The sequence below is a fragment of the Otolemur garnettii genome, unplaced genomic scaffold (assembly GCF_000181295.1).
Source record: "Otolemur garnettii isolate 467f Iridium unplaced genomic scaffold, OtoGar3 scaffold00021, whole genome shotgun sequence".
Lineage (NCBI taxonomy): Eukaryota > Metazoa > Chordata > Mammalia > Primates > Galagidae > Otolemur > Otolemur garnettii.
In genome coordinates, this window is record NW_003852416.1 from 19,871,992 (window position 1) to 19,898,126 (window position 26,135).

At 47.8% G+C, this 26,135-nt stretch overlaps 1 protein-coding gene across 5 annotated transcripts in view; it reads right to left on the bottom strand.

Annotated features, from left to right (window-relative positions):
- The window catches only part of PAX2 (paired box 2), a 92,793-nt gene that overhangs the window by 4,365 nt on the left and 62,293 nt on the right, over positions 1 to 26,135 (bottom strand). For 4 of the 5 annotated variants that reach the window (XM_003787259.1, XM_003787257.1, XM_012803567.1 and 1 more), the window contains 3 exons: positions 18,115 to 18,290; positions 15,758 to 15,884; positions 879 to 980 (listed from right to left, as the gene is read on the bottom strand). In XM_003787259.1, the coding sequence (XP_003787307.1) occupies positions 879 to 980; positions 15,758 to 15,884; positions 18,115 to 18,290 (405 nt within the window). Of the gene's footprint in view, positions 1 to 644; positions 728 to 878; positions 981 to 15,757; positions 15,885 to 18,114; positions 18,291 to 26,135 lie in introns of all 5 variants that reach the window. The other variant, XM_003787258.1, reaches the window with a different exon arrangement.

The following is a 26,135-nucleotide window of genomic DNA, read 5'->3' on the forward strand; positions in this document are numbered from 1 at the left end:
ACTGCGGGGGGGGGGGGGGTGGCCAGAAAGGGTAGGTTGCAGTCTGAATGAGTCTTAACCCTCTTTAAGACAAGAGTTTTTTGGTAATTATGCAAATAAGAACTTCATTTGTCTTTGGCTTCAAGTCCTGCCCCTCCCAATCTGGGGTGAAGGGTTGCAGGTAGCACCACCTCCAGCTGTAGTGACCATACCCACAAATGCAGCCTCTGCCTCTCTGATCCACACAGCCCAAACCCACCTCTCAGACAGGGGATGGGTCAGAGCCCTGGAGGAGAGTGAAGGCCTGGGTTCCTCTGAGGAGATGTAGGGTGTTCTAGCTTGTCTGAAACCACACTCTCTCAGGTTCCTGCCATAGCCTGTCCTCTGTTCCTCTTAGGGACTAGCTGCCTCCTTTCTCTAGGTTGGGGTTGGTTCTCAACATTGGTCTTCCCCTGTGGCTTGGTATGGACCCAGGTGGCTTTGTCTGAGTGACTGACATGCCCCTGGAAATGGTTCTTGGCTCCAAGTTTCCATGGAAACCAGGGCAGGCTGTTTTAAGCAGTGTCAGCTGGCTGGGGGTGGGCTGGGGCACTGAGGGTGGAGCTGAGCCTGAGTGCTCCTCTAGCACAGGCTTGAGTGGGCACTGTGGAGGGACCATGGCATACAGTGGGTTGCACACAAGGGGGCACTTCTGTAAGCTTTCTCCCTGGATTGCTAACGAGGGAGGATGAGGGACCAACTGCAGCCTCTAGAGAGAGAGAGGGACAGAATAGCAGTGGTTTGCAGGGCAGGAAGTTGTGTCTCCCCCCACCCCAGCCTTGGACTACAGGTCACTCAGCAGCTTACTCACAATTTAGTTACCCCCACCCAGATTAGGCAGCTGCAGTATTGTCACCTACCAGGCACCATTCCTGCCAGGGTGGAGGTGGGGTAGCTTCCCTGGCCAGTGGGGGGCACGTGAGGGGGGTAACCAGGCAGAGTGGTGCTCGCCATGTCACGACCTGGAAAAACACAAAGGGGAAGGGGTGAGGCCTGGAAGAAAGGGGCCTGCCTCTACTCACACCAGGGTACTCCATGGAAAGAGGAAAGAGCCCTGCAGATGTGTAGGAGTATGTGTGCAGCTCTGCCCCTGAATGAGCAGGTCCACGTGTGCCTCATTAGCTAAACTTCTGTCTACAATCAGTTGTGTGTGCACCTCTGTGCTGTGTAGCTCTTTGTGTCTCTTTGTGTGTTTGTGTCTGCCTTTGCCTCTGTCTCTTTGCATTCCAGACCTAGATGGAGATGGGAGAGAGATGACCTGGTTTTACTCCTCATTCTCAGCAAGATATTCAGCTGTGGTCTCCCCAGCAGCCAAATGGACCTCTATCATCTTGTTTACCTCTCCACTCCTTAGCACCATCTTTCCTTCAGGCTTAGAGGACACCTACCACTAACCCTATGGGGGCTAATGGGTATTCCTTGTCCTCTCCAAGTGCAGCTGCAGGTGCTGGGCCTGGCAGCTGTGGAGAGCAAGGGGCCAGCCAGTGGGCTATTTTGCTGTTAGTGTTTATGGCACTTAAATGATAGAAAACCATCCCTGAAGTGAATCAGTAGCTTTGAGCCAACAGTGCAAGTGGATGGGATCAAGTTCCAATAGCAAAATCTGCTGCCCCCACCAGCTGTACCACTCTACCACTCTAATGCCTCAGTCAAACCCTAGAGTCACAGAACCAAGGATAGCTGTCCCAGTTCACTTTCTTTTCATTAGTTGAGCCCTAGTCATCATCATCCTTGTGGCTATTGCCATTCTCCCTTTGAAGATGACCTCACTTTCTACACTCCTGAGATGGATGGGTTTCCTCACTCCTACGTAGACACATCTGAGTCATCCTTCCCTAGGAATGCATATCTACGGCTTAAAGTTTCTGCATTTCCAGCAGGCTGCTGAACATTTTCATTAGCTGTCCCTTTGTCACCTCAAACTTAACCAGTATAAAAAGCAGATTTGTCTTCTCCTCAATCAGTTCTATCGACCCCCTTGAAGACCTTAAGAGCAAAACCTTGGAGTCCTTGGCCTAGCTGTATTTCTCCTACTCTAGATGAAGTCTGCCACCAAGTGTTATCTATTCTGCTTAGTAATGTCTGTCACAGATGTCTACTTCCTCCACTACCTTCACAGCTTGGCTTCTAAGCACCTGCCCTTGATGGGCCACAGCAGTTTTTTGTTATGTATTCCCAGCCTTCACCTTATTCCTCCTGTTAATCCAAATGTAGCCACTTGGCTAGTCCTCATGAAACAATGTTTTGTTTTTGTGACGCTACTTTCCTTGTAAAAACCACCATTGATTCCCTGTAGTCTATAGTTTTAATCAAAATGCTATGGCTTTCAAAGACTCCCAGGTACTCTCTCCAACCAACTTTCTCAGCTGATTCTCACCCTTCCTGCTTTAATTTGACTATTTTAACTGCCTTATACACTATGAACAGCCGTGCTTTTTGTCATGATCTTTTCTTCTTCTTTGTAGTTTTCCTTTCCTTCCAGCTAAATCCTTAAAACCTGACCATTCTACCCATCAAAGAAGTTTCTCTCTTCCAAACTTCTATATCATCTGCATTCCATGGTTTACTATGCCCTTACATTTCATAATGCATCAGCCTGTTGTTTCATAACATGGCTTGATTCTTCAAACAGGTCACGAGCAACCTGAGGCAGAACCCTGTCTTTTGCATTACCCTGAATAGTTGATAACATGGTAGATGTACAATAAATACTTGATTGATCATTGATCATTATATTGTACTTATAGCAAATTCTTTTTTCTTTTTATTATTATTATTATTATTTTTTTTTTTTTTGTGACAGAGCCTCAAGCTGTCCCCCTGGGCAGAGTGCCGTGGCATTACAGCTCACAGCAACCTCCAACTCCTGGGCTCAAGCGAATCTCCTGCCTCCGCCTCCCAAGTAGCTGGGACCACAGGCACCCGCCACAACACCCGGCTATTTTTTGGTTGCAGCCGTCATTGTTGTTTGGCGGGTCCGGGCTGGGGATTCGAACCCGCCACCTTAGGTGTACATGGCTGGCGCCTTAGCTGGTTGAGCTATAGGCGCCGAGCCATTATTATTATTTTTTGAGACAGAGTCTCACTCAGTCGCCTTGGGGCTGAGTGCCCTGGTGTCATAGTTCACAGCAACCTCAAACTCTTGGGCCCAAGCAAATCTGTTGGCTCAGGCTCCCAGGCGATTCTCTTGGCTCACCTGGGACTATAGGTGCCTACCACAATGCCCGGCTATTTTTAGAGACAGGGTCTTGCTCCTGCTCAGGCTGGTCTCAAACCTGTGAGCTCAGGAAATCCACCAGCCTGAGCCTCCAAGAGTGCTAGGGTTACAGGCGTGAGCTACGAGTGCCTGGCATAATATTTTTAGTTTTAGTAGAGACGGGGTCTCACTCTGGCTCAGGCTGGTCTCAAATTCCTGAGTTCAAGGAATGTGCCCATCTCGGCCTCCCAGAGTGCTAGGATTACAGGCGTGAGCCACTGCACCCTACTGTTATAGCCAATTCTTGATGGGTTATTAATTTTCTTCTAATTGTTTTATATTTGTTGAACTCCTTTAAAGAGATAAGGACTGAGACAAAATGTAAATGTTTGAATATGCTTTTTCTTGAAAGATAGTTTAAATAATAGATTATAAATCTTTACAGAATAATGAGAGATTTATAGGGAGGGACTCATATATTGTGACTCAGCTTTATCATACAATAGAATAATTTTCCTTTATATATATCTAGTATAATTAATACCTTACATTTCCTAAAACTCAAGACCAACTACTCTCTCAAGAGTAGAACTGCCAAGCAAGAGATCACTTTTGACCCCTAGAGAGATAGAAGAAAGATTTAGTTTGTTTTGTTGTGAGTTTTCTTTTATTGGCTTCTATTGTCAATAAAAAGTGTACTCCTTCTAACCATCTCAGTGGTGTGGACCTAAAGTGGACAGTGACAGAGAGAGATTAATGATGTGGCACTTATTGGTCAAAAAAGGCCTAAAACAGAAGGGAGTTAGGGAAGATGTAGAGGTCTTGAAGCCAGACAGATACAGAAACATAATTTCTCCTGCTCTGTAATCTTAAAGTCTACAAAGCAGCCAGGAAAAGGAGAGTGCCTCTTCCTTAATAAACAGGAATTTAAATGCATCTGAATTTGATTCGCAGCTGCATGATTCGCACAACCTGTCACACATGAATTCCTTGTAATCTAAGGCTTTGTCACAAAATCTCCTACCTAGCTTTAGGAGAAAGGAAGAAAGATTGAATGACTAGAAAGATGTTTCCAGCTAACTTGGGGGCACTGCTATGGCAAAGATCATTTATACTGACTTCCTCTCTTGCAAAATAGTAAGGCCACCTCCAGCATGTAGAAAGTTTTGCATGCTAACGGTCACCCACTGAACTGTGGTTGAAAGGCACACTTCCAAATTCTGTTTTAAAAATTGAAGCTGGGAAGTGCCATGCAGAAATTTTTTAAATCTGAGAGAAAAAGCATGCACACACTGGTGTTCTGCATACAGCTGTGCTCCTGTTGCTATAACCTCAGTATCACCAGCAAGAAGTGCCTGTTCAGGACCCCTAAGCCAACAAAGGTGTTAGCCGCTGCATACAAAGCACTATCAATGGCTTCATTAGTACACAGGTGACACCTGAAGAGCAGAAAAAAATTGACCAAACTCTTTCCAGAGCCATATATTTTTCTGGAACACCATTGTCAATAATGGAAAACACATACTGCAGGAAGTTTTCAAATTACTAAGTCTGTCATACCATTTGCCCAGCAGCATTCTTTGAGCAAGCCTCTTCTAGTGAAAGAATATGAATGGGTAATGGAATCTGTGCAAGGAAGAACTAACAAAGCACTGGGCTTTGCAGGACTACAGATTATAGATGGATAGACAGACAGACAAACAGGGAGTACAGACAGACTCTAAAACTGTAAGGCAGCACCAGCACCTCCTTTATACAGATAGGCAAATGCATAGAAAAAGGAGAAAACAGATACATGGCAGAACACAGCAGTTATAAAATATGTGCCCTCCTAGAGAAAGCAGGAAAGGGATAGTGTCAGTCACATGAAAACAGCGCCAGAATCACAAATGGATTAAAAACCTACACATTATTACGAGAGAACAGACATTTCATGTTGGATACTTGTTTTCTAGGGTTTCAAAAGTTTTTTTTTCCTCCTAGAAACAGGATCCCACTCTTTTGCCCAGGCTGGAGTGTACTGGTATTATTGTAGTTCACTGTAACTTCGAATTCTTGGGCTCAAGTGACCCTCCTCCTTCAACCTCTGGAGTAGCTAGGACTATTATCGGCCCATGCTGCTATGCCCTGCTAACTTAAAAAAAAAAATTTATACAGATGGAATCTCACTGTGATACCCAGGCTGGGCTTGAGCTCACTCAAGTGATCCTCCTGCCTTAGCCTCCCAAAGTGCTGAGATTGTAGGCGTGAGCCATCATGTCCAGGGCAGCTTACAAAGTTTTTAAAGATGGAAGAGCCATCCAGATAATCAGTCTAACTTCCTTGTTTTAAAGATGAGGAAACGAAGGAACAGAGAGGAATAATGATAGCTAGAAATGACTGAGCCAATGTTTGAAGCCACATCTATGTCACACTGCCTCTTAATGGTAACATGAAGCCAGATACTCCCTCAAAATGGCCAAAGAAAAGGACAAGAAGTCTTCTGACAAAATTTCTTATCATCATGACTGTCATTAAGATTAGGCAAGGAGGGTGGTGCCTGTGGCTCAAGGAGTAAGGCGCCCGCCCCATATGCTCGAGGTGGTGGGTTTAAACCCAGCCCTGGCCGAAAACTGTAAAAAAAAAACAAAAACAAAAGATTAGGCAAGGGAAAGGGGGCACAAAGAATAAAAGATACCAAAAGTCTGTAGTAAGACTCCATGGGGTAAAGCATTAATCTCCTTTGAGAGTTTTGCAAAAAAAACAAAGGCTCTTCAAGAAAAAGTGGTAGTGGATAATCTTAAAGTACCCAGAAGTGTTAGAAACACTGTACTTGATGAGGATGTCTTCTCAGTTCAACTGCAGAAGTCCCTGAAGATTCTAAAGCCAATTTCTACAGCAATCACTATGTCTGAATCAGACAGTGCACGTTTGGCAGACATTCCTTACCAAATGGGCCAGATCAAATCAACTGTTTTGGAGAATCTAAGTGCAGCTCCTCTTAACAAGTACAGAAAAGCAAAGTGAAGGGCTTTATTAAGAAATTGAATAATTTTAATCATCAGATAATTTTTGCTACTTTGTCAGGTCTACGATTCCAGGGCAGAGTTGTGTTTCTATTTGCACTTGGACTAGCTAGCATTCATTGAGCACCTACTGTGTGTTGGGCCCTGTCCTTCATTTTTTAAATGTATTATCTCATTTCACCCCCACATCAACTCCATGATGTTGGTAGTTTTTAATTCCCATTCAGTGGATGAGAAACTGAAACTCAGAGGGACTAAATATTATGCCCAAGTTTCATAGCTGGGTGGCAGGACCTGGACTATAGGACTAGAAGTACACTTGGGAATTGATTATGGAATGAAAGTCTTAAATATTGTAGAAGGTCTAAATATTGTATACCCAGAAAATAGTTATTTGGTGCAGGAAAATAGCCGGGGGGTTGTGATAAGCTAACCTTTCCTCCAACAGAACATCTTGTCACTTCTTGTTTCTTGTGTGTTTCAGTTTCTTCCATTTTCTATAGTGAGGATTTTAAATTGGGATTAACTGATCCTGTAGAACCCCACAGATACACTTCAGAGGTTCAATATAAAGCTATTTATTAGATGTTATAGATATACATATGTATACCTTTCTAGATAGATGGTAATGGCTCTTATCTTCTTAAAAATATTCGTGGCTCAAAGATTAATAAGCACTGTTTATAAAATACCAAAGAACCTCTGTTCTTTGGCATAAGACCCTGATTTCTTTGCAACTACTTGAATTGTACCAATAAACAATATCATACAAAGAACAGCAAAATAACACGTGCAGTAGCAGAGAGGCTTATCTCAAGTCAAGGAAAATGTCAGCATTCAGAAGATCAAGGAAATAAAAAGGAAGCCACCAAAGAAGCAGAAACTGCTGCTAGTGATGGCTCAGACAAGACTTATTAGACATAGATTTATACAGCAAAAGTTATCTACAGTGAGTTCAGAGATGCTTTTCCTCAGCATCTTTCTCAGAAAATGAGTACTTTTGCTACCCACTTGACACTATGGAGGACCCTAAGGCCAGAAAACATAACTCTTGTTTTACTACCCTATCCTCAAGTTTTGTCTGCTTCTCATAAGGTAGTGAAAATGGAGACATTAGATTTCTTCAAGGTTGACAGTCTGTGCCTGCATTTGACACACACATTTATAAAATGTACAAGCATACAGTTTTTACATTTGTAATTACTGCCGAAGTATACTGTACCTTTACATTTATACCAGTCATGATTACTTTATGATCAATCCTAGTTATACATAATATACTAAAGTAACAAACTTTAAATCTGTCCAAGATGTTTTATAAGAGAAAAAGCGTTTTCTACATATTTTATCTTGGGAAATCTACTTATTTCCCAGTTTTCTAAATCCCCCCTAGGCCTTGTCCTCTGGGGCCCAGGGGACTGTGTGAGGGTCCTTAGCCCCAGGCACTGTATGGCCCCACACTCCACCTGAGGCTTGCCTGCCTTAGGTTCCAGCAGAGGGGGCTGTGCCCACAGCTCCGGGTGGCCGCTTCTCTTGCCTATGGGCTCCACTGACAGCTGCCCCTTTAATCCCTGGGGTGTCCTAGGCAGGAATGCTGCCAGGATCCACGTGGGCTCAGTGAGGTCTGCACCTTGATAGCTAGCCAGGTGGACACAATCAGTCATGCCCCTTTTCTCCAGCACACTGCCTTCATTTGGGCTGGGTAGCCTGCTGGCCCTGGGGTAGAGTTGTGGCTTCCACATTTGGGATGAGACTAAGAAGTGTTGGGGAGAATCACATTTTCAAAGGGCTAAAAGGGAATTTGACTGTCTTCTAGTTCAACTCCCTCATTTTACAGAGTAGGAAACTGAGGCTCAGAGAGAGGGGAAGACATCTCCAGCCTTTTCCTCAGTTCACTTCTTTGTCTCCAGTAGTGAACCACAAATGAAGACTGGTGTTGGGCAGCTGCTGGTGCTCAGGAGGCTGGGCCCAGGCTCGCAGATGGGCTCAGAGCATGAGAGACCCTCATGCTGGGTGGGCAGAGGTTAAGCCTGTTTGCACAGTTTCCTGATACTCCAGGTCTCCCAGTTCCTCTCTGGCTTTATTTTGTTCTCTGAGAGCACTGAATTGTCAGCTCTAATCCTTCCGAAAGTGCAGTGTTTCTCAGGCGCTCTGTGTAAGTGAAACCCTAATCCCAAGGAAAACGGCCACTTAAGCCGCTGGAGCATCAGGCTGCTCTCTGAGCCCAGTGCAGGATTTCCTCCCTCCCTGCCGGCCAATGCAGCCATCACGGCCACCAGAGGAGAGGGGAGGATTCAGGCTGAAGACACCAAAGCCCTTTCAGAAGTGACAACAGTGGCAGAGCTTGCCTTCCAAAGCTCAGGGTTAAAAAAGCACTGGGCTATATGTCCTGAGGCTACAGCTAGTAGTGGGGGAAGAAAGGCTTCTGATCACCCTCGAGGAAGGAGTATGGGGTCTTCTTGTCACATTAGAAGTGGCTAGCCCTCTGAAGAAACAAGTTTTCAGGTTTTGCATAGGTGGTTTTGAGGCCACCAGGACATTTCTGAGCACTTTGTCCCAATACATTGAACTGTTTTTGGTCAATTAGAAAATGCTGGGTTGACTGACTTAGCTGATCTTTTGTTCCTAGAAAGTGACAAATAATGGAGTAAACAAACCTAGTTAGTGCTAGCGATTCCCCCTTTTGGAGAAACTCTCCTTTGGGACACCTCAGTCTTCTCTAAACAACACCTTGCAGTAGCTAATGGTGAAAGCAGTGTCCAGCGTTCCCAATTAGGCAACTCTTTGTTCGCCTGAGCTGACTACTATGAGCACTTGATATAAAGATCATTGATTTCTTAAAAATATTTTTAATTCAAGTGCAGACTGGCCTCTCTCTGTATTAGTGAAACCATACCATGGGGGAACAAGAGCAGTCTATTTGGTGTGTTCAACCTTTTGGGCCTGATGGATGGAGAGAAGAGGTGAAGGGAAGAGGTAAGAAGGAAGGCTCATGGTAATGGGCCAAATTTGAGCTCAGCTTAGAAGACAATAGGCCTATGCCTTTGCTAAGTTGCCCAGAAACCCTCCCCATAACACTCCTCCCCTCTGCAGCTGCATTCTTGGCCTATGTGTTTCCACCATGTCACCTTCCTGGGGAGAGCAGCCTGGCATCACAGGGTGTGGATGTGCGCTTGGAACTGAAGGTTGGGGTGGTACAGTTTTCATTCTGCTCGAATTTGGCTCTTTGAGCCCTAGAGTAGATTAGTGCTTCTTCTATTCAACATCCTTTACTTCTAGAAGTGGATTGGATAAAAGAGGAAGAGAAGGTGCCCAGATCCAATGACTCCCTTAGGCTGCTGGCCCAGGGCACAGTAGATCCATCAATGTCTCATTGCTATGGAAATGCCCTATAATTAAATCAGAGCTTAGGTCGGTCTGGAGGTCCTTTGGGGATGTGGCTGGAGGCCTCAGGGGTGTTTGAAGGAGGCTAATTCTTTTCTTGAGGCCGTCTCAGATTCAATGAGGGGTCTAAGACCTATGGGTGCTGAGGACGAGCCCTCTGGCTTGGTTTGGCCTCCAGAGTAAAGGGCTCTCTGACTTGAGTCTGAAGTTGTCTTAGTCCACTCCTTTCAAGGTTGGAGAGGAACTCTGATGTCTGTGCCCTAAATTCCTCTAGCTAATCAGGGGCTTTGAGCAGACAGACAGGACTAGGAGACTCTCAGCTTCCTTCAGAAACATTTCTTGTCTTTATTGCCCTCTCCTCCCTCAGGGGGGCTGGCCAAGAGCTAAGCTGTTTGTTTTATGGAGGGAAATGCAGTTGCATTGGAAGGGGGTTGTTAACTACAGGAAAGAAGCAGTTCCTGGGGTTCTCAGGACTCCCTGAACAGTAGGAGGAGGATTCCCAGGGTCCACACCTCTATCTGCTAAAAGTCTACTTGGCTGACCATCTTAGATATGGGCAATGATCTGACCTTCTAAGAATTGGCAATCCTTCTCAGAAGCTATGCCCACTCTACTTTCACTGGTCCCCAGGCCCTGGGGCCAACCCCTGCTTTCCAGATGTGAACCTTGCCTCAGTGGCCTCCCCTACCTCTGTTCAAATCAGCCAGCTTTCCAGAGAAGCTGCTCCTTCTCCCTGGCTTGAGCACTTTCCTCCTGGGCAGCATCCACATCTCCTCCTGGATCTTAGTTTATAGCTTCCTTCCAAGCTGCAGTCTCTAGACCAGGGATCCTCAGACTTTTTAAACAGGGGGTGAGTTCACTGTCCCTCAGACCGTTGGAGGGCCAGACTGCGAGCCCTGGGATGAGTTGGCTGCTAAGCGGGACAGGCAGTGGTGGCAAAAACAGCCGGTGGGCCAGATAAATGTCCTAGGCGGGCCGCATGTGGCCCGCGGGCTGTAGTTTGAGGATACCTGCTCTAGACCTTGAGAGAAGTTTCTCCCAAGTTCTGGAATAAAACCACCTTCTCCTTGCCAGCATGGGAAAGCTAAGGAGGTTTTTTCTCCCCATCACTGGGGAGTAAAATATTGTCCTTGTCCTTAGCTTTCTAATATTTCAGACATTTTTTCAAAGCAAAGGTAAGAGTCTTTGCTGAGACTCAGCAGTCTGGGAGCGTGGATAAATTGGGAACAGACCCTACTGGGAGAGCTGCCTGAGGCTCAGCTCTTTTCATGCCTCCTAGACCCCAAGGCAATAAGCCATCAGCAAAGTCTTAATTTTCTTCCCTTTTTGATCTCCATTATCTGACAGTGTGCTGAGCACTGGTGAGGAAGGGGAGAATCTGTGATAAAGACACAACTGATAGTTCTCTTTGATCTTTTTTGGAATATTAAACATGTTTAGTATAGCGCTTTTGGATTATTTTATTATGTCCAGTTATTGGGGGGGGTTAATAGTTAATTGTCCTATTTATTACTTCTCCTAATTCTCCCTCATGATAGTTTGTATTCACACGAGGTGTATAATTATTTATAGTGAACTCATCTCTTATCTTTTTTTTTTTTTTGAGACAGAGTCTCACTTTGTCACCCCAGGGTAGAGTATTGTGGTGTCATAGCTCACAGCAACCTCAAACTCTTGGGCTCAAACGATTCCCTTGCCTCAGCCTTTGAGTAGCTGGGACTACAGGCGCCTGCCACAACAGCCTTCTACTAAACTCATCTTCAGTGGTGGATTTTTTTTCCTGTGGGATTCCCTTGTGGCCTGGATTGTAGTATGTCTCTCGAAGGGTTTACCACTATTCCTGCTGGGGTTGCTGAGTTGGTTACTATCCTGGATAAATTTTTATGTAAGTTCTGGGAACATATTCATAATATAAATTTGGACTATGATCCAGGGTCAGGCTTGGGTCTCCATTTCTCATGGTTATACCCCTGCCTCCACACTTGCTTTCCTGGACCATTAGAATGAGTCCATGTGTTTCCCTTTCATGTACAGTATTGTCCTTACTCTCTTCCTACCTTTATGTAGGGTAATCCTCAGATCTAGCTTCCTGATTCTCCTGGACCCAAAGTCATGTCTCCTGACTGGTGTGTTACAACCCCACCGTCTCCTCTGAGGCTCTACTTTCAGTGTGATACCAGAAGTCTCTCGTACACCACTCTGGCTCTGCGTTTCCCTCCATTTCTGGCAATGCAGAGTGAGGTTTGGCTGTGTATTAATTCTTTTTATGGTTATATTTTATCTAATTACATTTTGGTAAGTTTATCTTGCCTAGTTCCCGGACATAATCTCACTCCTCCATTACCTCTCTGTGACTAAACTGAGATCATGAGAACTGGCCCACTAGAGGCCCATGAAGCCTGCTGGGTGCAGCAGTTCTGGGGAGCTGCACAATCGCTGACTTCCTCCAGCACCATTGTTTCCTTTTGGGCTCCAGGGCGGGGAGTTTGCTCTCTCCTTTAGGGTGGACGTTCACTGGGTCAAGGGACTCTACTACTCAGAAGCATCTTTGTTCATCTGCTGACCTAGGTTTCATCTTTACCTCCCACATCAACAGCACTGCCAGTATCTGTGTGGGCTCCACTGTCACTGCAGCCCACCCCAGCCAGGCACAGGAGGGAGGGTTAAGGTGAGGAATGTGGGGAAGAGAAATTACCTTTTCTACCAGTGACAAAAGACTTCAAGGACTGAAGCTCCAGCATGCAGTTGGGGCCAGAGTCCTCATTGTAGGGGCCTTGACCTGGAAGGTTCTAGGATAACTGAGAGGTTGATGGTAGCCCCCTGTGGGTCCTTTGGAGGGGTAAGAAGGTGAGGGAAGGTACCAGCCACAGCCAACCAGCCCAAGGATGCCTGAGGCCAGGGTACCTCTGACCCCATTCCCTCATGTAGCTGGTCCCTTTTTCTTTATCGCTTAGAAGAGACTCGGCTCCGTTCCAGACCAGCAGCCTAGAGCCGTGGGCTGGAGAAAAGAGATGCCGCTGAGCTAGAGCAGCCGGGCGGTGGAAGGGAAAGTGGGTGATAAATTTAAATAACCAGCTTGACTTGGCAGCTTGCTGAGTTGTGATGCAGTGAAATTAAAATCTCGGCAGAACTTACAAACACCACCCAGAAAAATCAGTCTCTCCTTGCTTCCATGATGGAAGGTGGGGAGGGAAGGCTGTGAGGCTGAGCCCTAGCCCCTGGCAGCCACCCTTCCTTGCAATGTGATTAGCTGTGTCCTGGCCCACTGGGCCCCAGTCTCTCCTTCACACAATAGTCCAGGCTCCTTTTTCCTCTCAGTCCTGACCTTGTGGAACAGCTGCATCAAGTGGCTGGTGAAGTTTGAAATCAGCCTCCTGGGCCAGGAGGTGGTGGGAATATCAATAAGGTCTGGCTTTTCAGGTTGGGCTAGGGCATTCCTGGGCCCATTTCCTTAGCACTTATCCCCTAATGTTTGCAGCCTCAGCTGCCTGTCCTGGGGAAGATGAGTGTGGGCTGAGATGAGGGGAATACAAAGGGCCTTGGCACTCCCAAACCAGGCTGTGGATACAGGATGGCCTCACTGCTTCCTCATCTTTTTAGAACACAGCTGCCCAGAATCACTTGCCTACTTGCAAGAGCCTCCCTTTTCCTTCTTTCACCAAAGCCCTTAATGTTCTCCAACAAAATAAGCTTTTTAAGACTCTTTGTGGAGAATTTCTACAAATATACCAAGTCTCTCCCATACTCCAGCCCTACTTGAAGCCAGGTTCTCACAGATTCCAACATCTTTCAAGAAGAACTCACTCACCCAGGTTCCCCTCCTCTGTGCCTGTTCTCCTTGCATCACTGCTCACTGCTATCCACAAAGTCCTGGCCTGAAGGCTAACACACTGGACCCACTCCTGAGATGGCCCATGGCGTCTCTGGGCAATGCCCCATTGCTCACCTTGACAGTACCTCCAGCAAATTCTGTTTGTCCCCATAATTAACACATCATGAATCATTCATCTTTAATAGATTATGCAAATTAGGAGGACATAAAATCAACAAAGATCAATAACTGCAGCAGTTTAATTGCCAGCAAAAACATTTTAAGAATGAGGATAATCTGCAGCCCTTTCTAGAGTAATAGCACTATTAATCCAAACATTGGATCTTGGCCTAAGTGTGGAAAAATCATTCTCTATCCCCACTCCCATCTCCCCTCCCCCACCCCTCCACACACTTCTCTGTTTTTGGTAATTTCCAGTTTCTGAGTGAGTTTCCCCGTCATTACCACTGGTGAACAGCTCCGAATGTTAATGGTTCTGCTTTTGTTACTCCTCGCTTGATTGAAATGTCGCATACAGATTGAGATGTTAGTGCTAACTTGCCACCTGGGAATGTCAAGCTGGGTCTGAAATGAACTTTTCTCACACTTGGATCCAGATGGATCAGCCGGAGATGTTCCCAGGCTGAGCTGGGACCGTTCCAGGGCCATTGGGGGGGGGTGGGGGGAGATGATGAGGGCTGCTCAAGGTGGAGATACTTTTCTGCACCAGCCCCTGTGGCTCCTACAGCAGGAACCCTGCCCTGAAGATCCATATCCCCAACCCTAGAAAGTCCCTGCCTTCCTGGACTATGGTCTTGAGCACAGGAAAACACAGCTGGGGTTAGGGAAGTCTCTTGGGTTCTTCTGCCAGTTGTCTGGGGTGGCCAGTTTTGGGAAGTGACCACTGTACCTGTCAGCAGATCAGGAGAAAGACAGCCTAGCTTGGGCTATCTCTTTGCCTTGGTCAGAACACCCAGCAGATCAGAGAGCTTCCAAGTTGGGCTAAGGTGGCTCATGCTGAGGGCCATTTGGTGATAGGCTATGTCCTCACTTAGCTAACCCAGCTAAGAGTCCAGCCCAGTCCAACTCTCCAACACTTCCAGAACTCAACCTCTGACTTCCTAGCCACAGACCTCCCCTCCATCTAGTATAGAATAGTTGCACCAGGACACCCCCTAAAGAAGAAGTTGGGAGAGCTGACAGCAGTGCTCTCCCTAGCTCCTCAGAGGAGTCTGGGTGGCCACTTCTAGCCAAGCTCAGGCTCAAGCACAACCACATTTAGATCAGCTCCCATCAGAACCAGGGTCCTGCCCCAAAGTAGGGACTGTGCCTGCTCCCTGTCTTTGCCACTGGCAGTGACGCTGGCTGCCTGCAGCCCTGCTGCCAGGTCCCCAGGCTGCCTCTGCTTGCCTGGCTCGGCAGGTAACGCCTCAGTGTCTCCTAATTCCCAGTGAGACCCTTCTCGATCATCCTGTCTCCCAAGGAACAAACGGCACATTGGCTTTAGTGTCTCTAGAATAATTAGGTGAATTTTAATAACACCTCAATGTGTGTCTCTCCCACTTGGGCACTCTCCTGGCCTGGAAACCCTTCTGCAGTGCCAGGTGCCTTCTGCAGCCTGGAGCTTCATCCTCTGGCCTTCCCTGGACCCCACCTGGCCTTCTTCACTAGCTACCTCTGCAGCTGCCACTCCATGGGGGCTCTTGGTCATGGTGTCTCCTCCCCCTGCATTTGGCTGTGGGTCAGACCTGACCCGATCTGGCTTTGAAATCAAGACTTTGTCTTAGTAACTTCTCTGGGAAGCAAGAGAAAGACTGGAATAATTGAATTTATTTGTAATCTCACCAAGGTGAGCACCATGCCCTCAAGCCCAAAGCCACGGCCTCCTATGCCATCTGGAGGGAGAGGGGAGCAGGTTCCCCAGGAACCTTGGGGACAGAGGCATGAGGAGGCTGGATACTAGGGACCCATGCTCCACTCTTTCCAGCTTGGCCTATATGCCTTCTGCATTTTTTTTATACATGTCCTACTTAATAAGAGGCTCAGGATTCTGGGCACCTTGGTGGAAGCAAGAAAAAAAGGCAAAGCCTAGGCAGAAAGAACCATAATAGCCCCTCCTTGTATCGGCCTTTCCAGGCTGAAGCCCACAGACACCTTGACCACAGTTTTTCTCCCCTTATCTGCATGCATCTGTTCAGGAAGCACCCAGGTTTTGGAGGCTTGCTCTCTCTGCAGATATCATGGCGGGGGGCCCACTTTGCACACTGGGGCCCAGATGGCATGGGCCAAGGCAACCCCCCTCCACTGAAAGCAGAATCCTCACCCGCCTGGAAGCGCCCTTACCGGTCACAACGGGGTATGTCTGCGTGCCTGACACGTTGTTGCCCAGCTCAGGGTTGGTGGATGCAGATAGACTCGACTTGACTTCATCAAGCCCAGGGGTCAGGGCTGGGAGGGAGTACTCATTCCCCTGGGAGGAGAGAGAAAAGTGACAGCTCTCTATTGACATGCAGAAAGGGCTCAGTGTGCAGATGGGGAGGAGGAACAGGGGAGCCCTCCCAGATGGGTAGAAGGAGATGGTGGGGCAGAGGGAGGGAGAGCAGGCGGGGCGGGCTTGGTGTATAATGGAGAGTTTTGTGCAGGTCTAGATTGACCAGACATGGAGAAGCTGGAGGTGCAGCCTATGCACCGTGATGATTTACCTTCTCTGTAGCATCTCCTGCCTAAGAACCCCCCAAGGTGGATGTAGCAGTAGGGATCCCTTGCTGATAGGCATGGGGTATTAAGGTCCCCCTGGGGTGAGGAGGCTTGGGGAGGAGGGGCAAACCAAGACATAATGGAAGAAGTAGTTGCAGGAAGGGCCTAATGGGGTCTCCAGCCTGGCACTGCTGGGCTGGCTGATTGGGTGCGGGTGCCCCCTTTTTTAAAAACAAACAAAGACAGCCCCATAGGCCCCTTGCTCTCTGCCTGTGCACTGGGGTATGAAATTGGGGAGGGGGAGAGTCCACATGGCTAACAGAAGGGTGGGAGGGGGCCAGTCATTGACTCTGAAAGGGTGTCCTGCCCGAAACACTCGGGTAATTGCCTTTTTATTGCAGCCACCGCCAAGCCAGACCCCAGAGCTGGGCAGACCAGGAGCTGCACAAAGCAGGAAAAGTTGCTCTGATTAATATTACGTTAAATTAAAACTGATTTTCTGCTCTTTCGGGTCTGTTTTTTTTCCCCTTCCGCTTCCTGGCCCCCCCAGAGGGCCCCCTCCCCTCCTTGGCTGGACGGGATTGCCTCGTCATTTCCAATTCCTTCTCGTATTGATCTTCCTGTAGAAATCAGTTTTGTAATTAGCTGCAAATTAGGCCTTCTACTGGGGGTGAAGCTGCCCCCTGATTTATCACCAGAGTAATTCGCTGTGATCGGAGAGAAATTAAAATGAACTCAATTAGGCTTCGGATTTGCTTTATGGGCCCTGCTCCGAGTTTCAGGGGGAAAAATGACTGTGCTGGTGTTTAATAGTCTAATGAAAGTAAATAAAGGTTATTCATTGTAATACAGCCGGGGACTCAGGGAGGGTGCACCGAGCCGCCCGCCTTGGCCGGCTCCTCCTTTGTTGGTTTATGGCTCAGGGCACCTTAAAAAGACTTTTGATTTTTGTTTTATGAAGACAAACAGCTTATGGGATAAAAGGACAGGCGGGGAGAACGGCAAGTAGCTGGGAGCCATTGGAGTCTTGGCGGGAACTGTGCCAGGTGGCGCCTGCGGGGTTGCACTGGTACTCACATGCGTTTGCGTGCGTGCACGTGTGTGCCTGTGCAAGCACAACAAGCTGTGCTGTGTTGTGGCTTGTGCCTGGCCTGGGCCACATATGTGGGAAGGATGGGAGTTATGTGTGAGCAAGTGTGCTGGGGGATGTGCTGATGCAGGGAGGCATGTGCCGGAGGTGTGCCAAGCTGGGGACTTGGGGGCAGGACACCTACTAGTTCCATGGGGTCCATAGGACTAGCCATGACTCTGGGCAGGAAGAGCTCCATAGGACTGCATAGACTTTTGGTAGGACCCTGAAGGGGTTAGGCAAGGGACATGGCCAGAGGACATTCCTGGATATTCAAATAGTAGAGCTGGAAGGGACTTGATGACCATAGCTGAGCCCTTAGTATATGGATGGGGAAACTGAGGCTCTGACAGGTGATAAGATTTATACAAGGCCATACTCTCGCACTCAGAGCTCTTCATTTTTAATTACCATACACATACCATAATGATTTTTCTTAATTAGATCAGCATGCCCTTTGTAAACATGTTCACACTGTACACATGGTGCACACATATGTTAACACATGACACATGCAGTGCTGGGTGTGCACATTCAGCATACAAGTTGTCAAGAGGCCTTGCTCTTCCCAGTTCCTTTCCACTTCTTTTTTTTTAGAGACAGAGTCTCACTTTGTCATCCTCGGTAGAGTGCTGTGGCGTCACAGCTCACCACAAACTCCAGCTCCTGGACTTAGGTAATTCTCTTGCCTCAGTCTCCCGAGTAGCTGGGACTATAGGCACCTGCTACAACGCCCGGCTATTTTTTTGTTGCAGTTTGGCCGGGGCTGGGTTTGAACCCACCACCCTCGGTATATGGGGCCAGCGCCCCACTTACTGAGCCACAGGTGCTGCCCCTCCTTTCCACTTCTGCAAGTAGAACGCTTCTTCCTCACCTGTTCTGATTTGATGTGCTCTGATGCCTGGAAGACGTCAGGGTAAGAAGGACGCTCAAACACCCGATCCAAAGCCTCCAGCTGCTGCTGGGTGAAGGTGTCAGCTCTCAAGTGCTTCCGCAAACTGTCCACACCACTCTGGGAGTCTCCATTGGGGACTGAGCCCTCAGACACATCTAGAGGACACATGGACACTTGGGGCATTAGCAGCAGCCTGGCAGAGGTGCAGGAACAGTGCAGCAGCCAAATGCAGTGGGCACCTGGCTCTGTCCCTTAGGGCTCTGCACTTGGCTGGGACCCTGTACCCTCAGCTCCTGCCTCGGAGATCTGACTAAGGAAGCCAGATCCCCTGCAGGACCTGGGAAGAGAAGGGGAGGTGGTCACAGTGTGGAGGTTGAGAAGAACTAAGCAAAGGTGGAACCAGAGGTATTCCTGGGGTCATTTCCCTGGGACAAGTCCAGCCCACAGCCAGTGTCAGCCCCGGGGAGGAGCTGGGTGTCTCAGGGCTGGCATTACTGAGCCTGTGGAGAATTGAACTCGCTCTGAGATAAATTTCAGTTCCACTGATTGCAAGGGTTGAAAATCACCAAATCTCCGAGGCTGAGTGTAACATGGTGACTGGGTGAAGTAATTAACTTCACCACTGAGGGTGGAGGTGCTCTGAGAGCAAGGCTGAGGCATTCTGCTCGGGTTGGATCAGGACTGTCTGAGCAGAAGGAAAGAGGAATCACTTGAACAGCAAGGCATCTACTTGGGCAGAGGCTACAGAAGGCCTTTGTGGGTGCTGGTGTGCCCCAGCCACGCTCTCAGCCTGTCTGCCCTGGATGCTGTCTCAGGCTGTTCCTCCTATAGTCTCCATGGGGAGCTGAGACTGCTCCACAGAGGAAAGGCCACAGTGGTGCTACACTAGTGCCCGCTCCCCGGGGGCTGCAGGCTGGGCCTGTGTCCATGTCATGCTCTACCACTCTCTATCCCTGCCTCTGGCATCTGGTCCCTTAGAGTTTTCACAGTGCCCAGTGGGCAACGCGCCTGCTCTGCCGCCTCTCCCTGAATGCTCAACCTGCAACTCCCCTGGTCTGAAGGTGGGACCCCAGCACCAGCTTGGCCACTCTTTGGCCTCCCTCAGTCCAAGAACAGCTAGGGAGCCTTGGGCCTGGGGCCAGCCCATTCTGGAGGCCCCAGGGTATTCCTCTGGGACTGTTATATATATCAGTTTATAGGTGATTATACGATATGATATAATCAATATTGCATTATATACAGTAACGCTGTACAGTATCAGTCAGGAGACCATAGAAAATATTACATATTGATTAACTCAACCTGCAGCCACCCTCCCTTTCTGGCCTCCCAGATGGAGAATAGGGTCTGCCTTCCTAACAGGACCTCCCATATTGCTTCCACGCACTATTTCACAGGCGGAGGGAAAGCAAAGAAAGTGTGTGCTCATGGTGTATGTGTGTGCGTGAGAGAGAGAGAAAGGCCAAGATGAAGACTAAGTCTGAGGCAGGCAGACAGAGGCAGCCTTGATGCTATACCTCTATTCCTATGACACAAAACTTGGTGGTTGTGACTTTTTCTGTGTAAGGCTCTGAAAGAGTTTTTGGTCTTAGAGGTTGTAAGCATCCCTGCAGGTGAGTTGAGATAAGATAAATTTATATTTCCTTTTTGTGTGAGCTTTTTATGTATATGCATTTGAACATATATAAACATCCAGATAAATAAGGGTCTCTGCGTGTTTAAAGGACAGAGTAACAGCCTCTCTGCAAGAGCATGTATGTGTATGTGTGTGCCTGGGTGTGTGTGAGAGAGAGAGTGAGAGAGATATTGCATGGGGAGTTGTGAGCCCACGTCCACCTTTTCTCCTGTGCCTGCCTCTTTTTCCAGTATGTGCCACTATCCTAATTTCACTCCCTGTAGTTATTTGCATGTTCCGTTGCGTCTAATTCTCTCTTCCTGGAGCCCTCCTACCTTTTGGGGAAGCCCTCCTGCCAGGAGCAAAGGAGGCATCAAGTGTCTTTGTGTACAATTATTGCAGTGTCACCAAATCTGTCCTGGAGCATACAGTGTGCATCTGTGAGAGTGTGTTCACACATGTACATGTGTGGCAGGACTCACATCATGCCTCTGTGTAGATTTGTGTATATGCCCGTATGTGGCTTGGCTCACCCCATGCCTCTATGTGTGTGTGTATGTGTGTGTGTGTGCAGGAGCAGAACTGAAGCTTTGTCCTCAGGTCACTGGCTGGAGGAGTCTCTTTGCCTTCATTTATTCAGGGGCCCTTCAGATCTTGACAAATCTGTCACTCTAAATTTGCGAGAGATTATGGTGCTCTCTCCCCAGCCCGCAGAGAGGTGATATATGATATCTGCTGCCCCTATTGATTGCCTGATCTGGTGGCAGAGGCCGGCGAAATGAACTTGAAATGAACATCATGCCTCAACTCATTGTGCGTATAATACACTACTTAATCCCACATTTTTCAGCCGCTATGGAATTCAATTGATCAATCATGTTCCACTGATAGTACTGTTTTAGGGGTTATTGCTGCTCCCTCCACTCACTGACCTTTTTATTTATTTATTTCTTTGTATACTCAGGCCCTGGTGGTAAGACAGGTTACAGAGGCAGCCACAGAGGGATGGGGGAGGGTGGGGGGGAAGGCAAAGGGAGCCTACTGGAAGAGGTGGCAGTGGAGGTGGGGAGAAGGGAAGAGGAGAATGAAGGTAGTGGGGGGAGAAGGTGCTGGAGGAGAAGGGAAATTAAGTGGTATGATGAAAACACCCAGAGAACCACCCCCAGAGGTGGGAGGAAACTCCCCCCGAAGGAGAAGGCAGGCAGCAGTCGTAAGGTGGAGTGAAGGAGCACAAAGCAAGTTATGGGGAGCAGCAAGGGGGCTGTAGGGAAAGGGGGAGGGCATTGGCACACTGGTGGGAGACAAGGAGGCAGCCCTCTAAATCCACCACAGGTCCCACAGACTCTCGTGGGCTCTCTCCAGAGAAGTGGTGTCCTTCCATTGGCTGGGCAAGGAAGAGCAGTATGACAACAAGGTGGGAGTGAGGACAAGAGGCTGGGAGACAGCCTGGGTCAGCAGATCTGAGGAGGAGGAGCTCAGGGAAGGAGGAAGCCCAGAGGCTTGGGAAAGGTGGAAGGTGGGAGAGGAAAAAGGGATGAAGCCTCCCACACCAAGCCGGGAATTACTAGTTGTGGGGAGAACCAGCGGTGGGGATAAAACCAGCTGGCTCTGCTTTTCTGAAGCCTGGTGTCCAGCTGTGGAGGGCATTTGGGGTCTGGATAGGGGTGGTTTGGAGGGTAATTAGAAGAAAAGGAAAAAGAAGAGAGTAAAGGAGGAGGAGCAGAAATGAAAGCAAGGAAGAAAATGGAAGAGGGAGGGAAAATTAAGTCAGTGTCGGTCTGTGCAGAGCGAGCTCAGGGTGGTACTTCCCATGGGCAGAGTCTCAGGGGGAACAGCAAGGCAGAGGAAGAGATCACCGTGAGGCCCAGATGTTGAGGGGCTCTCTGGCAAAGCGAGGCTAAAATAGAGGTAGAGGCAGAAGCATGACTCTATCCAGGTGTCTGAGCAGGGAAGGAAAGTGTAGGAGTGATTAGATACTGCCTGTCCCAAAGAAGATTCCCTGCCAACACCCACCCTGTGCTCAACAGCCTCCTGTGCTCAGCAGTGGGCTGGGAGCCCCTGTGGGCAGGACCACTTCGGATGTCTTCCTGCAGCTCCAGTACATGGCACACAATGCTCAATAGTGATTGAATGAGCAAATAAGTTTCTCCTGGGTGACATTCACACCATACCTCTGCCAGAAGGTGGGAGCTGGCCACTTGACTGGCCTGGCACCCTAGGACACCCATACTTGTCATGTGATTCCCATACACTCCTGTCTATCAGAGGCTACAGAAAGCCCCTTCCTCGCTCACCCCCACTTATGCCCGTTCCTCGCTCACCCCCACTGCTTATTAGCCTCTAATATCAACTCTGGTCCACAAGAGGCCCTTCCCCCTCTCAGCAACACCATCCTGCCCATGTACATAGGGGGCATCTACCCAACAGCCAGAGAATGAACATTGTGTTCCCAGTGAAGAACAGATCTTAACCGTAGAGATGCCGAGTTGCCACCAAAAGCAGGTGGCAGAAGCTCCTTGAGAACAGAGCCCAGAGACTCTCTGTACCAGAGGGCTAGAGAGAGGTGGCCAGATGGTCTGGGCTTTAAGGAGGAATTCTGATGTCCAATATTCTTTCCCACTATCAGGCCACATTTTTAGATTGAAGTTAGAAAATATAGTTGCTATAGGTTTAGTAAGACCATATAGCAAACAATCTCCATATAGGGAGGAGTTAACCCTGTTTCCCTTCTGTCCCAGGCCCAGTCACCATTCTGTAGCAGATCACAAGTACCAAGAACTTATTACATGCCATGTTGTACTTCACAGAGTTTACTTAATCCTTCCAACAATCCTGTGAGATAAGTAATGTGATATTCATTTTAAAGCAAGGAAACTGAGACAAAGAGAGGTTATGTAGCTTGTCAAAGACCATGCTGCTAGTAAATGATGGCCAGATTTGAATACAGGTCTGCCAGACTCCAGAGCCTGCCTTCTAAATCATTTCACTCTGCAGCCAGAGTGCCCAAACCAGGAAAGCCAGCTGAGGGCCACTAGGCCCCATCTGGCGCATAGCCTCCCAATCAGCATCCTTAGTTCTCTGCCTAGCACCCTCCTTGTACTGAGGCTACAGCCTGCAGTACATGTGTTGGCTGAGTGCAGACTGTGCACAGATGATTAGGGAACATCTGGTCCAAATTTTTCATGCTGCAATAAGGAAAACTAGCTAGGGTGGTGGTGGTGGTGGTGGAAAGGTAGGTAGATGACTTGTCCAAGGTCACACAACTGGGGAGGACTGCAGCCCATTCTAGGTGCTCTGTCCACTACAGCGCGAGTACTATCAAGGAAAGTGAGCTACCTGCCATAAGGCCTTTTTGGAACACAGATAGGATATAAATAATTAAAGAAACTGCTGAGTTAAAGCTTTGACATGTATTATTCTCTTAAGGGGAACAAAGCTCATATTGTCTTCTCTGACTACTTCATATTGGCTTAGCATTTAACAGAAAGTCCTCACAGACTAGATTATATAGGCCTCCTCACTATCCAAGGTATGTAGGGATTATGATCCCGTTTTGCTGGTGAGAAAACTGAGGCTCAGAGTAAACAAGGTGCCAACTAAGTGAGGTTAAGTGGCCAGTTTAAGGGCTTGCCCACTAGGAAGCCTGGCACAGGGAAGTCCACAACTGTGGACTGAACCAATGGACAACAGTGGCTTTCTGCCCAGCTGATATCCAGACCTTGGGGCTCCCAGTGGAGCCAAGAGAACTATGAAACCAAAGATCACCTTGACTGGAAGGAGAACCACTGACATGGCAACAGTAGCTACTTCCTGATCATAAAAAAATTTGTATTTTCTTCTTGTCTAATTTTTTTCCATATTCTCCCAGCTTTGTGCAGTATGCACTACTTCTAGAATCATTATAAAAAATGTCTTTATTTCTCAGCCAAAAGATCTGCTATCCTCATTCACTTAGTGCCACCACATACTCTCCAGGGATTCCTGGGTGGCCCTCGGTCAGAGCCTTACTCACCCTTCTTACCCCAGGCCAGGGCAAGATCTCAGCAGTGTAGGAAGGGGAGCAGTCACTGACACCATAGCTTGGGGATATGGCAAGGGACAAGGATAGGTGCATCCTTCCTTTTTGTGTTTGCATTCTACCTTTATTCCCAGGGTGGTTACTCTAAGGGACAAGAGGTAGACGGTCACAGAAAGAATAAAATAATGCTGTTTCCTTGATCAGAAAGCACCAAAGCTCATCAAATCTACAAAATCAGGATGGGATTAACAGGGGTTGCGCACCAAATTCCAGGAAGCAGGAGTAGGCATTTGAGAAAGATTTTTTTTTTTTTTAGTAAAGAACTACGCTAACTTCAGTTTTCTAAGCCCAAATACAAATATCTACCTGTCTATGGTGAAACTACTAATATTCGGGTTTTCATTAAATCTTTTCAATTTTACAAGACACTTAGTATTATTTTCATTTTTCAGAAGAGGAAAGTCTTAGAGAGGCAAAACTATTTGCCTAACACCACACAGTTAGTAAGTAGCAAAGCCCAGGTCTGAACTCAGGAATGTCTGACTCCAAAGCCCTTTCCACCAAATTTGCCACCTTTGTCAAAGGTCATCATTGTCACCATTATTTATTGAGCACTTACTATGTTTAGGGCAGGCTCAAGGTACTTTGCACACATTATCTTTAGTCATCACAGAACACTTGCAAAAGAGATGCCATTAGTTCAATTTAACAAATAAGGCAGCAAACTCATGGATAGTTCAAAATGTGTGTAAGATCACACAGCTGGCAAGAAGCAATCTTGGGGAAAGTGAGTCTTTATCTGCAGGCAGAAAATGACCTAAAAAAGTGACAGGGAAAAAAAGCAGGAAGTGGGACCAGTGACGGAGCAGGTGGGTGGGCGCTATGGCTGGGGGCCGGCCTACCCCTCTCTCCACCTGAGCCCCTCCACACAGCGCCTTCTGCCTCTGAGGGGTTCACCCCCAGGCTGCCCCCTAGTCTCCCCAGCTGCCAGTTGTTGCAGTTTCAAACTCAATTGTTCTCCTCGGTAGTGAGGCAAATGGAGTCATTAATTACCTTCTATCGGCTGGGCTGAGTTCAGAATACGATCAATATCCCCGCTTGTCATTCAGGGCAGCCCGCCTGTGCAGCCCCAGCCCCACCCCCATGGCAGCAGGATGGCAGGACAGAGGAGGTCTGAGCTGTCACTGGTCCTCCCATCTGGTTGGGAACAGGGAGAGAGGTTTGAGATGCTGAGGAATGTGGCTGCTCCCCAGAAGGTGGTTGCTTTCCGGACTGGAAAGGGAGAAAGAATTGATGGAATGGGGAGAGGAGGGGCGAGGAGAGGTGTGGAGGTGGTGGAGAATAGAAAAGGAAGGAGTGTTGGGGAAGGAAGGAAGGAGAGAGAGAGATGGGAAAGGGGAAGAAGGGAAGAGGGAGGAAGAGAGGTTGAGGGGGCAAGAGGAGGGAGAAATAGATTGGCAAAGGAGGGGTGAGGAGGTGGGTGCTGCAGTGTATAGGAAGGGGCTCCAGAGGGCCAGGCTGCAGAGGGCTGCAGCAACACTGCTTGTCCAGGGAGGTGGGGTGATCCATTGCCTCCCATCCTTAAACTGGTCTGTCTGTGAGTCTGGCCTGGCCATGAGACCCAAACCTAGCTCAAGAGGTAGGCATGAAGAAGCCCTGGAAATGTGGCCCAAAGATTTGGCTCTGGGTGAGACCAGGTTCTGCCAGCCTCATAGCCTTGGCAAACCATCTGCTATACTTGACCAAGCCCAGCTTCTGACCCCTCAATGAGTTCATGAGTGGGAGAGGCAGGGGTGGCTGCCTGGCCTGTCTGATCTCAGTCTTGCTATGCCAGTGGTTCTAAGGACACTAACTGGGCTAGTGACACTAACAAAATGCTAAACTAGAAGTAACATCTCCTGGGTTGACATTCTAGTTTTGTCACTCAGTTCTATAAGACCTTACACAAATCCCATGAGATATTTTTAGATTGAGCTTATTCAGATATACAAAGGGGGCTGTTAGCTCATCCCTCAGCAATATTAATTTTTCCTTTCTCTGGGTTCCAATAGCCATTTATCCAAACCTCTATTGTAGAAATAATACTAATAATAACTAAAATGGATCCATTTCCTATTATGGTACCAGACACTATACTTAAGATACATGCACTGATTTAATGCTTACAATAACAGCAACTAACATGTATTATTAAGTGTTTAATATATCAGGCACTCATTTAACAAACTTACATATATTAACTTATTTAATTTTCACAAGAACTTAAGCAGGGAAGAGGACACCCCGGGCAATTGAAGCAACATCAAAAATACACTATTGGGACCTGATCAAACTAAAGAGCTTCTGCACAGCCAAGAACACAGTAAG